General features: G+C 42.1%; 1 protein-coding gene across 1 annotated transcript in view; it reads left to right on the forward strand.

The window, feature by feature from the left end:
* Positions 1 to 16,474, forward strand: part of LOC140231414 (E3 ubiquitin-protein ligase TRAF7-like) — a 92,321-nt gene that overhangs the window by 50,805 nt on the left and 25,042 nt on the right. The window contains exons 6-9 of the mRNA XM_072311539.1: positions 49 to 229; positions 4,504 to 4,579; positions 5,328 to 5,414; positions 6,528 to 6,723. Coding sequence (XP_072167640.1) covers positions 49 to 229; positions 4,504 to 4,579; positions 5,328 to 5,414; positions 6,528 to 6,723 — 540 coding nt within the window. The remainder of the gene's footprint in view (positions 1 to 48; positions 230 to 4,503; positions 4,580 to 5,327; positions 5,415 to 6,527; positions 6,724 to 16,474) is intronic.

Genomic DNA, 16,474 nt, shown 5'->3' on the forward strand with positions numbered 1-16,474 from the left:
CTTGTCCCCTTGACCACTGACCACGCCCTACCACACCCATCAATGCAGAAAAGTGCCCGGTGGACAACATGAAGCTGGCCGTTGTCGTCAACAACATCGCGGTCAACGAGCAGGTGGGGGAGCTCTTCATCCACTGCATGTACGGCTGTAAGCCGAGCACCACCAACCCGGGCGAGTATGAGGTGGACCCCGAGGGTTGCCCTTTTACCATCCGCTTCAGCGAGAGAAGGTGAGTTACTGTCTATGACTCCGCCCCCTTGACATTACTGTAAAAGTGGATATTTTCGCGTGACTAATCTTTCGCACTCGGCCGCGTAAAGATAAGTTTCGCATGTTTTTAATTCCGCAGAATCGAGATGTCAACTACTGGAACATATGGCAAGCAAAAATATTTGCATGCTTTTATTTTTGCGCTAGTTTCTGGTTGCGCGAAATGCACAAAAAATTCAACACTGCGAAAATTTCCATGTTTTCAGAAACGTTCACGGTACAATGCCAGTGTATTCTCATTATCAGGTATACGTCACTTCCAGCAAGGCTGGAGTGAAAACAAACAGCTCACCTGTACAGTACATGTGTAGTGCCAAGCTTGCAGTGTGAATCGCTGTGAATGCTGTGCTGCATGCAAGTGCATACAGTGTATGAATCTAGACAACATAACATAGGTGTTCAAAAACCTTGATGGCTTCAGACCCCAGGCCTTAGCCCATTAATTTCCAGAAAGCAAATTTCTGTTATTTGATCATGTAACTTTGTATAGTAGTACAGTAAGAACCAGTTCAATCCAATTTCTTTTTGGATGTAAGATTTGCATTGAAATTCAGTGTTACCAAGATACTGATGACAGCATAATGATTTCTGCAGCAAAATTTTTCCAGGATTTGATGCGTTGAACTCAGTCTAGAAGTTCATCTTGCTGCCTATTCTGTCGGCCGGGGTAAAATAGTGGGAGACGTCGTTCATTTCTTGTGGGAAATGGTCATTGGTGTGGATTTCGCTCACTTTTATCGCTGGATTATGTCTGTATGTGTGTGTGTGGGAGAGCGAGAAGAAATGGGTAAAGACATTAACTGCTTGGTAGGGAAGGAGGAAGTTGGAGTACATGAGAAGGGAGAGTGTTGGAGGCGTGACGTACATCTCGGCAACCTGCGCTTCGGTCTCACAGGGGCAGCTACGGTATATTGTACCGTGGGCCGGCATATATTTGATTGAACCTAACGACCATTCTCCGCCGCACGCGTCCTCTGCGAGTTCGGCCATGTGTTTCTAAGCAATCAGCCCTCTCTTCTGATTAATTCCCATTATTCGGAAGCGGGATTTGTTGGCGAAACTCGGTGTGACATCGTCGCTTTCAAGTTCTTGTGCTGATAGAGCATGGTTATTACATCACTGCTCTCCCCTCTCGCCATTTTGTTTTTGTATTCTTTGTTTTTGTTTGTCTGTGTGATTTCCTTCCTCTCTAACATAGGCCCACTCATAGACTTTGATGTAGATTCATCCTTGTTTCTGATCACTGCCATGGGACATTTACAATGTATGTTACACTAAGGAGATGTGTGCATGTGTGTGTGTGTGTGTGTGTGTGTGTGTGTGTGTGTGTAATTGAATAGTGGACACACAGAGAAAGACTTTTAAACCAATGAAAAATCAGGAAATAGGAATGTGTTCATTTACAAAAGCCTGTGCAGTGTTTTGCTGGACTAATCCACAGCATTGTTATAAACAGTCAGTATTTTGTAATATGACCATTAATTTGTTGGCAGCGTTGCACAGTTTTACTGGAAACTGACTTTATTGAGAAGGGAACTATCTGTAAAAGTGGATATTTTCGTGCGACTGATTTTTCTGGCTCGGCCAGTGAGAAGAGTTTCGCATGTTTTTGATTCCATGGAATCAAGACGTCACATATACTGGAACATGCAGCAGGCAAAAATATTTGTATACTTTTATTTTCACGCTAGTTTCTGGTTGTGCAAAATGCGCAAAAATTTCAACACCGCAAAAATTTCCACTTTTACAGTACATTTATCAAAGCAAATAGAAATTAATATCTTTCACATTTGGTGCCCCATAATTACAAATTATCAGTAAGTGCAACATTTGTTAACCCAGTCCCCCTCACCCTCCCCCTCCCCCTCCCCCCCCCCCAAAAAAAAGGAGGAGATTAGAAGATAAGAAGATTAAACCTCAATTAACACATGAACAACTGGGGACTGCAAAATATGTTTCATATTTAATGCATTTTTCCCCAACAAGTACTTTGTATTGATAGAGGACTATCAAAGTTTGCATAAGTTTTGGCAACATTGAGTACATCAAGGTGTGTTGTTTGTAGTCAGTTTGAGCACAATATGGGCCACTGGTGGAAAGGGGATTAGTGTGATTATATTGGACGAGGCTAGGTTTAGAAGTGTTGATTTATTGCCTGGGCAACAAGGACATCACATATGCGTGAATGACTGGTCATGCCACAGACGCCAATCATAAGCTACCCTTGGTCATCAAGCAGTTACGTTTCCTTTAGTCCTATCCACGCCTTTCTTGAGGCGACTCCATTATTCTGTACCCTGTCGTCAGTTTAACAGCTTCTTATAGTAAATATCAATATACAGTACATCTCTTTTACCATTTGTACTTCATATGCTCTATGCTTCTTTTTCTTACATCACATTTTGCTGTGTTGTTGCTCCATTCCTTAAACTGTGGCCCCTTTTTCCAGGGAATTCTTGTCTCTCGGTTTACCATTTATTAGTGGTCTTCATAATAATCCAATGTCACCTTTTTTCTGTGCTTTTTGCTTTATCTCTTAAATACTCTTCTCTGTTTTTTCTTCCCCCCCCCCAAAAAAAAAAAAAAATCCCTTGACACCCAAACAAGACAATGAAAAGAAAGGCAAAGTGAAAAATAACCCCCAAATTCCACCTACTTCCCTCCCCCCCCCCCAAAAAAAAAGAGAGAAAAGAACTGAACTGCCACATGTATATTCAGCATACACCATCTTTGCTAGCTGCCCAACTGTAAATGTTCAAACTCATCACATACATACAATCATGTAATATGCATACACACAGATAATACAAATATACATCTACACAACCGCATGCATACGCACTCACAAACACACACACACGTACACACACACTCACACACACACACACACACACACACACAAGCAGTACTGTTGCAACACAGGAAGTGGCTTCTCAAGTCGAGATAGTCACTTACAACAGCCCCCTCGCCTGTCCTGACAGATGCCAGCTTCAGATCGTAGGAAATTAGCATTACGGGAATCTGTGTAGATTTATTTTGATATTTCCCCAATCTCTGTTCATCCCCTAACCCCTCCCCCCCCTACCCCCACCCTACCCCATTACTCAGGACAAAGCTCCCGTCAGAGTTTTCAAATGTGAACAAATAAAATCTTTGAGTGATAACTTTCCAAAAAAAAAATCCTGTCATCAACCCTGAACTTGTTGATGAGCTTAAACATGGAAAAATTCGAAGAAATGTACTCCATTTTCTTATGAAGAATGTTGGGATGTTGTGTGACTCTTTTTTTGTGTGTGTGTGTGCACTTACACCACATTTCCGTGGTTATGCGTCATTCCTTGCATTGTCAAGCTTTGATGCTTTTGCAAGCGTTCACAAAACAACATTTGTCTTAATGTGTTTGTCTTCAAGATTAAAGGCTTAGACACCTCATTCTTCTTCTTCATTTTTTTTCTTCTAGGAATTATTCACAGCAGAAACTGAAAAAGGGGAAGTGCAATTTTTACAATTTCTTAGTCTAATCTGATGTGAGAAAAGAGTTGACTTATCAGTTTCAAAAAAAAAAAAATGTTCTGTCCTGGGGTCCAATGTGAGAAGTGTTTGCCTCATCAGTATGAACACTGATTAAAAACTGCCAATGACAAGTCATGATTGTACATTGCTGTTCTTGCCCTTGGCAAGTCCTGTTTATCTTGTGATGTGTTTCATCCAGAAAATGGTCTTACAAACATGGGATATAGGTAGCGCGAACGCCAAAGCCGTGGGGACTCTCGAGGTAATCCGTGGTCATTGCGTTCAAGGGCAGAGAGTTTTCACCCCGACGTCAAAACAAGCGGAATCCGATGAGCAGTGTGTTCGGAGTGTCCCGATCAGCTGAGGGCATTTGTTTCAGAGAGAGTGAGAGAGAGAAAGAGGATTGAGATACACATTCCTGTTTGCTGTGATGGGGATGCGGTCATTATTTGATATCCAAACCGACCGTCGTTTTGCTGGATTACCATTAATGCCTACACCAATTCCACTCTGACCTTGCAGCTTGGGTGTGGTCGGGCACACGCCTCGGAACGCTCGCCCGGCTCCGCAGGCAGGTCGCGTCATTAATTATGTCCTACTTCATTCCGATCCATCTCTTTCACGCTCTAGATCCCTTGTCCCCGCGAAAAAAAATCTGCTCTCGGATGGATTCCCTTTGTCTACAACTTACATCTTGTCTGTGTTTTTGCGTTTCCATAGAGACCACGAGTCACAGTGCGGTTATGCCCGTGTCCGATGCCCGAATAACCCTGACTGCCCGCTCGTGCTCAAGATGGTAAGAAAATCATTGGATTGGACCGCGGACTAATACTGTATTCTTGAAACGAACTGTGTAATAGGCAGTGAGAGAAATTAACTCTGACCTTCCCTGCCTCTGAAAGTATTTGTCATAAAGTTGGAGGAGTTTGTTGAGAAAGCCAGTTGGCTGCTGAGTGAAGGAGAAATCACCTCGCATCATGGACTGGTATTATGTAAGTGTTGTAAGCTCTGGGCTTGTATTACTTTGTAAGTTCATATCTCATTTAGATTTAAGATTAAGACGGTGTGTACATGATGAATCAAGATTTCGTTTGCCAGACATCCTGCTGCATTTATCTTTATTTTCTTATTTCTTTTTGTAAAATTTGCTATTTGAAGCGTTTCACAAAATGTATATGTTATCATTACCACGTAGAAACTAATGTACTGGATTGATTGATTCATGTGCCGGTACATGTACTTTGTACATATGATAATATATATATATGCATATAAGTTTGAGGGAAAATTTCAAAATCATATGTACGTTTGTACTTCAAGAGCAGCCATTAATACATAGTATGTATGCAGTGCCTTTCTTTGTTACTGTGCCTGCATTCACACCTATCACTCTGAGCATAAAAAACAATAAGATACTGAGTGGCGAAAGGAGATTTCTATTCGAGAAACCAAATCAAACTCTCCTTTATGTGCTGGTATAAGTCTCCTTGTCAAAGTTATTATTCTCAATTTTTTGTGTGTGCTTCTTCAACTCATTTGTGCAGGAACTGGAGTCCCATCTTTTGAATTGCAACCTGTGCAAATGCGACCACCAGCGGTATGGCTGCCACTTCGTGGGCACCCGAGAGCAGGTAGGTCTTCCGTTTGTCATCATGGCGATATGGTCCCATTCTGTCATCTTCTTGTGTGTCATAAGGGGGATGACGTGTAGGTTTCGAGGGTGGAGCTTACACTCATTTTCCTTCATGCATGGAGAAGAAAAAAACCCAATAATTATAAATTGCTCAAGGTTTCACAGATCACAGCTAATTGCAGCATTGAGCACATCATGCCACATCTATAGGGATTTCACGCTTTATGTCAAAGTTCATATTGAATCATTGATCGCTTGATGTCAGGCTCTCCCTTAGTCATTGAGTGTGAGGATGTTTTGAGCAAATACTTTGTTTGTCAATTTAAACAAGTCAAGCATTATTTTGTGATGTGCACAGGCAATTTATTACATAGCATTCCTATATGATAAAGCTAAGTATACTTAACAAAATGTTGTACATATAAATAGTGATTTCGAAAGCTCAGATGGGGCGTGTCCGTTGATGATGTGGTCTAAATTTAGGTCTCCCACTGGCTCCCCGTGAATTAAGGCATGTATCATTCTGCTCTTTCATTTCTCAACTTGATCTCCAGTCAATTTTAGATGGCCCTGCTCACATGGGGACAGATATTGACAGACTGTGTGTGTCATGGGGCTTGGCAGTCGTTTCCCTGCGAGCTTTAATAACTTTACGCCCTTTGTTCTGTCACTCTCCCCATATTGTCTTGTTAATCCGCTGCGTGAGGCCACCGTCTTTCCTTGACTTTGTTTTCAATGACGGCTCACAGAAGTTAGCAAGAATAATCTCCCTCCCCCCTGTATATGATGTGCTTTGATCCAGGGGCTAATGAACAATTATTACACCTATTACCCATGCCAGGTTTCACTCTTTTCCCCCCTCATTTTCAACTTCTTTTGATAGTTTATCAATCCTTAACCCGTAGTGGTTTCGAGGACGATGACCTCGAACCACCTTTTGTTGTCTTATGTTCTTAATCTACGTACGTACAAAAACAACTCCCTATCCTGTTGACGAACCAAAAGTGAAATGCAAATATGCTGGGATGCGTTGATACCGAGTACTCCATTGCCTATTCATTCATCTGTCGTTCTGTCCATCCCTTGAATCTTTCTCTGTCTGTCCGTCCAGGTCATGGAGCACCTCTCCCAGGGCCAGTGCCCCTACGACAGCATCAAGGAGTTCCTCGGCGCCTCCGACGACAAGATCCGCGAGCTCCAGATGACAATCCACCAGAAGGACCAGGAGATTGGCTTCCTGCGCTCCATGCTGGGCAAGCTCTCCGAGCGCATGGACCGCCTCGAGAAGTCGATGGAGATGAAGATCAGTGAGTCCCGTCTCCCGATCCTCCTTCACTCCGTATCTGCTAGTTTCTGTCGGACTTCCATAATTCGTGTTTACTCACTTTGCATGTCTGTCTGTCTGTCTGTCTCTCTTTCTATCTTGCTAGCAGCAAACAACTTGCCTGTTCAGTGGATCTGTCCACCCATATATCTTTCTCATCTGTCATTGTTGCATAGCAAGCATGAAAATTGTTGTGTCATATTTCCAAATTCAAAAGAGCCAAGGTAAAAATCAAGATGTTTGTGCACATGTAGAAAATGGTGCCCACAGAGAACTCGGAGAAACTTTGGATGTGTTTCCATCTTGAATTCCTTGTTATATTGTCTGGATGTCATGTTCCTGGTTTTCTAAACATGCTCAGCATGCAGTCTCTCTTTTGTGAATTCTTTCCTTATTAAATGCTTAAAAATTGTATTATTGACATGCCACATTTTGATATCCTGAGCTAAGTATTTCTAGCCGCTTCTGGCTGACTGTAAATGGTTAGTTGTGTTTGCCCCCTTTTCCCGGTTTGCGTGGGACAAACTGTGCTATCATGGTTGCGTCCTGCTCTTTGCAAGAAAGTGTAGTGGACTATCTTAAATGCACGAGTTGTGACGTTTTTATTCACTGAACCTTGATTTATGTCTTATCAGAGGGATGGAATGTTTTTCCTATTTGACATTTACATGGGATTGCATGTGTGCCATTAAGTTCCCTGATGTCCTAGTAGATATCTTAAAGAGGAAATTGAAAATTAGATATTTCAGAAATGACTCTCTTGGGAACATTCTAAAGCAAATCATCTTTGATGAGAAATTTGCCATGAGGATGATGTGATTATAAAAGCACATGTTTTTCTGTGCTGTTAAACCTTTGGGCGAGGAATTTTCATCTGCGATTTTTCTTCCCTTTTTTTTTTTTTTTGGTGCTATGTTGTGGGAAAATTTGACACAAGTGACAATATTTTTCTGTGTGGACAAAAATTACAAGCAAGCGGTGAGGTCAATGCACATATTTTTGTTGGGATATTCAACCAGGCTACACTAATCTGTTTGGCATATGGCTGTTGGTGCCCATATTGCTTCATTCTCACTTTGATGTCATGAAAGAAAAAAAAATGTGATGTTCTTGACGGCAAGCATCCTCCGCTGTCAGTCAAAGCACTTTTCTGGCAGAGCGGGTTGTTTTGCCCCCTCTGCAATTCAGGAAATAGGCTATCAGGACTCTAAATCGCCCCCATCAAGGTGCAATGAAGGAGTGTGCCAAGATCTCCTCGAACAACCCCTCCTCCCCCCCCCCCACACTTTTGCCCCCCCTTCCTCCACCTTCCATGTTGCCCCCTTCATGCACCCTTCTTACCCTCCACTGGAGGAAAGCTCCACGTGTTGCGTCGCAGCTCTCACCTGTCGGGGCACGTCAGTCCCCGGTGAAGGACTCGGCAGAGCGTGCGTGACGTGACGTCCACGGGGCCGCGGTGGCCAGAGAACGGAGAAAAGGCAGTTTGCAGAGACTTTATTTGCAAATTTGTGGATGGTGGGTGGGAGGTGGATTTGTGATGCAAGAGAATCTTTGACGTCTTCCCTAGAATAAACAGTGGATGGGTTGTGCAGATGATGTTAAACCGTGGGAGGGAGAAAGACGGGGATTAATGCAATGAGGTGAATTATCCTGGGGAGCCGCTTTAGCGGGAAACAGGTGATACCTTTGGTCCCATATTTACGTCAGGAGCTGCTTTATTTCAAGGCCATGCGTAGTCATGCCGTGAGAGCCATTTTCCGCGTAGTGGAGTTCCTATGGCGACAGCTTGTCTACTCAAAATGAGACATGGTGGGAGGGGGCACGATCAAAACCTTTGCGGTAGAATCTGTGACGATGGCCACAAATTATTGAGGGCAATGCTCACTCGGAATGCCGCTGATGTGGCAGTGGATGTGAGGAAGTTAGTGCTGATGTCACGGCAGTGCTAAAACTCTGTGCGCTGAGAAAAAAAAATGTCTGCAAATTTCTCGGAAGGGGTCAGCAGCTGCCATTCAGCCGTGATTTTTGTCCCCAAAACTGTGACATCTGCCTTCATCAATCAAATAATGCAAACCACCAAAGTCATGTAGTGTTTCTCTGGTAGGAACTCACTCAACTGAGTGGACAATTCTTCTTCCTGCTGCTTTATAGACATCCTATAACCTCAAAGTATTCATACTTCTTACCATGGTATGTAAATATGCTACTTGAATCGTAGCTTAAATCATTTCAAGACCTCTCTCCAGAAACTTGGCTTGCCCGAGTTTGGCAGGCTATTCAAGGCAGGTTCATCTCTCAACTAGTGCCGGCATGCAATAGCGTGTGCCCAGTTTTCACACTATCACTGCTCTGGTTACTAAGGACACAATTTGTACTTGTGCCATGCGTAGCAGTGACCAATATGCCAGTTTGTTTACTTCTGCTGAGCAGTTGTTGTTACACTATTGTCACAGCAGTTTGCTCAACTTTTGGAACGACGAAGCATAACACCTTGTCACATGTTTATGTTTCAACTGGAGGAAAGCGTGTTTTTGCAGTTGATATCAAAGAGCATTAGAGACTCATTTTATTTTCTTTTATAGTTTGTTTCCTTTTCTTCTGTCTTTCTCCAAGTGCAAGCAGCAGAAACAGGAGTTTGATGCCAGGTTTGGGGGTTTAAAAGATATCGAGAGTGATTGCTGTCATATCGCTAATCCTCTTTAATCTCTGATCGCTCGGGGCAATCATTGAGGGGCTTCCAAGCCGATCCCTCTCTGCCTCTGTCTGTCCCTATCTTTTTCTTTCTCTTTTTGTGTTGCCTTGACAGAGGAGACTTTAGAGATTTGTTTTGTCCTTTACAAACTTTCTTTTTCTTTTAAATTGGGGGGGGGGGGAGGATCGGGTCGGTGTTTGGCCCTGCTGAGGTTGAATCCCTGTCCATGTTGCTGGAAGGAAATGCCAAATTTGCATGCCCCACAGAACAAGCAGGGATCAAAATCAATTGATTTTGTCTTAGAGCTTCATGTACACGCTCAAAGAGGCCACAATCTGGAAGCGGCAAATTTTTCCATCTGAGACTTTCTTGCTATTATTCCTAGTTTGCCGTATTCTCTTTCTCTCTGTCTGTCTTTCTATATGTCTGTCTGTCTGTCTCTATCTCTCTCTCACTCACTTAATATTCATCCAATCCATTCTTTGCTTCAAAGCCACCTTTACTGTTCAGCTTTTTGTCACATTTTGCAATTTGCTGTTTCCTTGATGACCATGTTTTCTGGGTTGTTTTTTTTTTCATTTCTTTTTTATATCTCCTTCTGTTCTCAGATATTGCAATCTTCTCATTCATGGCAGAGCCTTTGCAGACTTTCTCTCTTTGAAGCCTGTTGTACCATTAGTCAAGACTACCTGTATATTATGTTTAATAGCATTAGAACTGTGAGACAATGGGCCCGGGAGAGTTGATAAGCTTCATTCTTGCATTTCTCCTTCCTTCTGTTCATATATCTGTCTCTCATCCTACATGTATGTGTCTGTCTGTCTGTCTGTCACTCACCTCCTCTCACTGTATCTTTGCCTGCTTGTCATACTCTCCCTTACCTCACTCACTCTCTTCTTCCCCTCCCTGCTCCTGCTCCCAGCCTGTCTTAACAAAGTTGATGCTGTCTTAAGGGTTCTGGGCTCGAAGCTTTGCTGGCAAGTCGTCGATGAGAACACCAGGAAATCTACCATTATCCGCTGATCTTTCTCTCTCTCCCCCACTCCTCTCCCCCTCCCCTTCCCCCTTCTTTCTGTCTATCTACCACATATTTTAGTAATTGTATGTGAACAAATTTACTGATGTCTGCCAGAGAAAGTTTTGTGGGTTTTTTTGCCAAATTTTCAGCAAGATACAATCTCAAGAAGTCATCTTCAGCCCTCCATCTTTGTAGTGAAAGATAAGACACAGCTATGACAGATGAGCTGTTTTTCAATCATGATTGCATGTATTAGTAATATTTCTGATTTTTTGTTGTTTCACAGGTTATTCATTCAAATTAAGTTTAATTTGGCAGGGCGTCAGCACTGTGTATTCACTCTTGTCAACCTTGATGAGATAATTAGGTTTTCACAGTAAAACTGATGACAATTACCGATCTTTCTGTCATACCGCCACACAAAATTTGTTCAAAGTCTTACAGAGTTATTTGCTCCTCTGTCCGTGGCACAAGACTTTTGCTAAATATTTTCTCAAGTTATTTCTGCACTTCAAGCATGGTTGTGCTGAGTTCTCAATTCATCACTTGCTTTGAATTCTGTCTTTGATTCTTCATATAATCCTCATTTTAGTGATCTGTGTGTCAACCTTGTCATAATGCTTCAGAACATCAAATTTTCGAGTGTGTGAGTGTGTCCACTGGCTGTACTTGTGAAGATTGATCTCCGATTTGAGAGGGTGGAAAGACTCCATGTCTCATTTGACCCCAAATCCTCGGCCAGAGAAAATTTATTTCCACTTTTTGCACATGCTTCTAATTTCTCTGACCTTCACCTTGTCACAATGAATTTGAATTTCTCAACATTTTAGCTGTACCGCTCATGCATGCACTCTGCAACCCATCATTTCCTCAAGCTTGTCCGTTCTTTGATCTATTGTATTATGTTTTCACTCCTAATTTTGTTTCCAATAGCTTGAATTTGATCTCTCGTAATTCACCCCTGTCATTTATCATGTCCCCCTACCCCCTAAAAGCATCTGTGTGATATTAAAGACCTCTCTCAAAAGTCTCTTTTACTTCTCATTCACTTCTGCTTATCTGATATCATCTAATCGCATTTCTGCCCACGTGGTGTGCACCGAATCTCCAATTCGGCCGCCCGCACAGAGCTGTAGTCATGCAAGCTGCAGTAGGCAAGTGAACTGCTCAGTCGATGTTGGAAGTCATCAATTTTAAAAAGATAAGTGTTGCGGTGATGACATGACTTTTGCTGTTCACGCCACAGACGCCACGACAGCATGCAGTAGATGGGGAGTCGAGATACCGCTTGATGCGTTCGCCCACGAGCTGTAAAGTTTCATGTTTCTACGGCCAGTGAGCTCCTATCTGGAGATGATGCAGTTGGCATGACATCCACGGGGTGGTGAAATTCTCCCACACTGCCATACTCTTAATCCTTCCCTCCCCCATCAAGAGGAAACCACGTTGAAACCAAAGTCCAGTTTGTCTTTGGCAACATATATGTTTATCGTCGCTGGGGCGACAAGACTTCGTATCTACAAAATGTCAGATGTTCAGGAAAGCTAAAAAACATGGCGGCCAAAGCACCATAGCGAATGGGATAGCCTTTCCTTTGACATGCCAGTTCGCACTTGGACAGGACATCACTTAACCCATTATTTGACCATTAATCTAAAAAAGTCATTTTCACCAAAATTGCAGATACAAGGTCTTGTCACCCCAGCGATGATATATATATATATATATATATATATATATGCTTCCCCAGTTTCAACAGTGACTACATGCATCCACCCATTTGTTTTGAGGGGTTTTTGTGTGTTTTTCTTTTTTATTCAAACAAACAGTGGTAACACTTATTAACAACTGTACATTTAGAACCAGTCAACTCGTTTCAACTCGTATGTTCATTCTAATTACCAACTCCTGGCAGGTCTGATAGCCAAGTTACTTCTATGTGACCCACATTCCAAGCGAACATCATTACAGCTTCTCATACACAGGACTTACGTTGCACATTGAGGTTCTGTCAGATTATTGTGGTAGCTCTGTTGCTTGTCTTTTTTATACACACCAAAAAAAATTTGCTTGTATAATTACTTCCTCTCTTTTTTTTTTATAATACTGCTGCAACTTTCCATAGCTGGAAATTTTGAAAGTAGCACTTGCACTGACACCAAATTGAAACAGTACCCATGGTTCATGTTACTTTTAGACGTCAGTGAAGCACTCTGCTGCTGCATCGTATTATAATCTTCGTAGATGGCGGACTTACCACAGCGCCAAAATTGGCGTGTATAAGATACAGTGATAATAGTAGGGGCGGCTGATCCGGTGTATTTTTAGCGCCAGCGTGCCATCTTGAAAGATTAGTCCGATCTGGGGCAGCCGAGGGAGGACTATAAATGGAAACCGGCGACTTGCGGGTAAACCCTCCGGTATTCCAAATTTGCTTTGATTTGCTTAGCCTCTCCATCTCCGTGTCGGCCGTGGCAAGATTAGGGAAAGGATGCGTTTGGCACATTTGTGTAGGAATTAATTTAGAGAACTGGATTCATGAATGTTGCAGGTGTGAAAGATGCTTTTCCTCCTTGCTTCTCCCCCCCCCCTCCCCCACAGCATATGGGGCGCTGCTCCAACAGAGTGCCTCCTTTGAGGCTGCAGTTTGTTATTCAGAATGTTTGTAATTCCAAAGTTAATCCCAGAGTAAAGTTGGGTTCGTTGTTCTGAAGGTCTTTTTTTTAATCAAGAAGTGAAATAATGTTCGTAATTCTGAAGGTTTGATAGTACTCACCATCTTTACATTTCTAGAGAAACAAACTTCTGGAATAACCCCACATATGTTCATACATCGTATTAATGAAACCTGTTTTATTTTCGCATTATAACGAACCACTAGGTATACAGAATTTACGTGTTTGGGAATATAAAACCTTCAGAATAAAGAACCTTATATCATTTTTGGATTAATAAACCTCCAGAATAATGAAAATCACTCATCCTTTGATGGTGTGTGAGCCTTTGCAGTGCAAGGCACTGTCTTCAGGTGTGCTTCAAGGAACAGACAATAGGCAATGACTGGTTTAGGAAAATGGCGGTTGTCAGTCAAAAGAAGATTGTCAGACAACCCATGGTATAAAGTGATTTGCTGTTGGCATGTGGAGAAAAAAAAATGAAAACGAAAATGAAGGTGTTTGTACATATGTTTGAATTCATCCCACAAATCTCTTTTGACATTAATGTACTCAATCACTGTGCCCAAGCCTAAGGAGATATTTTACAAGTGATTAAATGGTGTACACTGCTAACAACTTTTATATTTTGTTTAGTACAGTCATCCACTTTGTTAAGCACGTCATATTCCCACAAGTTCTTTTCAATCCAAATCAAGAATACATTCTTCAGCATGACAGGACAATGAGTTCACATTTATGACTTTTTCGTTTGGTGATAAGTGTCAAACTTCTGTGTCAAAATCGTGCTCTCCTATCCCAACATCATCTGGAACTCATCATGCCGAATGTCGGTGACATTTTGAAAGTGTGGTCCTTGGAGTATTATCAAACATAATGTTGCGATGTGCGGCGCAAATGACGATGAGGTGATTGACAGTGTCAGGAAATTCACCGGTCTTCCAGGGAGTTTCTCGCCAACCGAAGCTGAAAATCTCATCACCGTGGACACGAGCGCGGTATAATCCAGTCAGGTCACCACGCCTAGAGTTCGCGCGAATGTGCACCGTGTCGGGAGCGGTGCATGCCGACCTGGAACTCCCCGCTCTGCTGCACAGGATGCAAATCACGATCCCCTCGAGAGATTCTTAGCATGATTGGTAAATGAGAATGATAGTAAAGGATTTGACTATGGGCTTTGAGGGACAAACCAATATTTGTGTTGCTCCCGGCAAAAGATAATTTAACTCGAATGAGTCAGAAATCCCAGCGCTGAGCGCAATTATTCTCATTTAAGCGTGTAACATGCCGGCATACTCTGGCTGTGACACACTAGCACAATTGTAGTTATAGTAGTCCCACCCATGCAATTAGCTGTTTGCAACACACACCCTGTGAAGTGTCCCCCAGTGGCATACCCAGAAATTGTGATGTGCCTGTATAATAGCGATAAGTTTGTTTGTTTGTTTTTTGACGAAGATACTGGTAATCAGATGAGGAAAGAGAAATTGGTTTTTGAAGAGACAGAGGTCAACTGCACTGGCTACAATCCTGGCAGGGGTTTGATTGGAAGCCCTGTGGAAAACAAAAAGGGCTCCCTCTTGTGGTTGCGCGCCATTGCACTTCCTTCCGAGAAAAGTGCATCGAGAGCTAAGGGTAATGATGAGCACGATGACATGGTTTCATAGTTGTACCTACAAATACACCCCATATTTCTGGCTTGGATGCAAAATTTGCAAGTCATGTTCAGGGAGCCATCTCATCAGTGTAGAATTTAAATTGTGTCATTACAAATGTTGTTCGATCAGTTTTTTGGTACACCCCAGGCAAAATATTGCAGCTCAAGTGGTCCAAATTTCTGCGCAGTAACATGAAGCCTCAATATTCAAATAATGATAGATATATCAGTCAGTACAAGGTTGTCTGTAATCTTTTCTCTAGAAAAATTAATGTTATTTACTGTAATTTATTTGATAAAACTTGATGAATAGCATGTCCTTGTTCAGTAATTAGCAGTTGATGGGGGCTTTGTTTCCTAAGAATGATGCACAATGCTGCATAAATGTGTTGAGGCAGATTCATTTTGGCAGGCTGTGTTGTTTGTTTCATGTTGTGAGTTATACTTTTATGTGTGTGTGTGTTAATATACATTATACATGTACATGTATACATCTGTATGTGATACTGAATAACTTTAAACTGACATATTGCATTATGGTACGAGTTGATGTCGCTAAAAAGCGACATTCCCCCTCCATCAGAGATTCAGGAATAGTGCATCCATGTGTCCCATGTCAACTTTGGGAGAATCGTTGAGAGTAATTAAGACAAGCTGACAAGTGAGAACCCTGCCTCATTAAGAGGCATCCCAGTCTATTAGTGTCTCACTCACAAGGCGCTGGCCCAATTAGCAGCAACACTGTACCTGCTGGGTCTGTTCACACTCCAGTCTCCTAAATACGCTCAGTATTCAGTCTTCCATTTCACATACATTTTACTTTTCTTTTGATGTAAAAAATTTTATGCAGGGGAACAACTTTGATCAAGTAATATGATGTTCAGAAACTTGAAAAAAAAAAATCATAGACAAATTCTTGTGGCAGGTAAATCAGTTTCGGGTGCAGACTTTTTTTTTTTTTTTTGTAAACTTGAAATGAATACATTAGAAAGCAGGACTTTATAGACAATGAATACATTAGAAAGCAGGACTTTATAAACAATGAAATGAAAGAAAATGGCAGCCAAAGATATGATTATCCTTTGTTGAATCAAAGTTTGATGGTAAATGTCTGTGTAAATATTTGTAAAATTCATATATATGTATGTAGATACAGGTGAGAGTTTTAATATTTTTCTGCATATAAATGTAATGTAAGGTCCTGTTGAGTCTCAGATGACAACAAAGTGTACTACTATACATATTCAATCAATATAATCATTCACAACACCGATGTTGATTTTGTCACGTATTGGCCCATGAACTCACACATTAGTGTTAAGCCCGGTGAGAACACGCTTTTCACAAAGCATTCAGATAGAGATCAATAGAGTCCTTAATAGGCATGAGCGTTGATGTCGGTGACTGCGGCTGGGGCCGCCCCCTGCAAGACTGCACGAGGTGACTAAGGTGGGTGTATGCGGCCAAGTTCATTAAGCAGGAGCGGTGTTGGCGGCGGAGCGGGAACGTGTACGAGGACTCCCCCGGCAGCGGTCTCATTAATTAGCAATTAATTAACGGGGGGAAAGGTCGGATCTGTTTTATGGTTTGGGAGGTTCCGCCGTGATGCCAGTGATTGTATGCACTTTGATCCTGAGAGTTGCATGCTTCTGACGTGTTCTTTCTTTCTTTCTTTTTTAGGGTCATACAATG

Source organism: Diadema setosum, chromosome 8 (assembly GCF_964275005.1).
Source record: "Diadema setosum chromosome 8, eeDiaSeto1, whole genome shotgun sequence".
Taxonomy (NCBI): domain Eukaryota; kingdom Metazoa; phylum Echinodermata; class Echinoidea; order Diadematoida; family Diadematidae; genus Diadema; species Diadema setosum.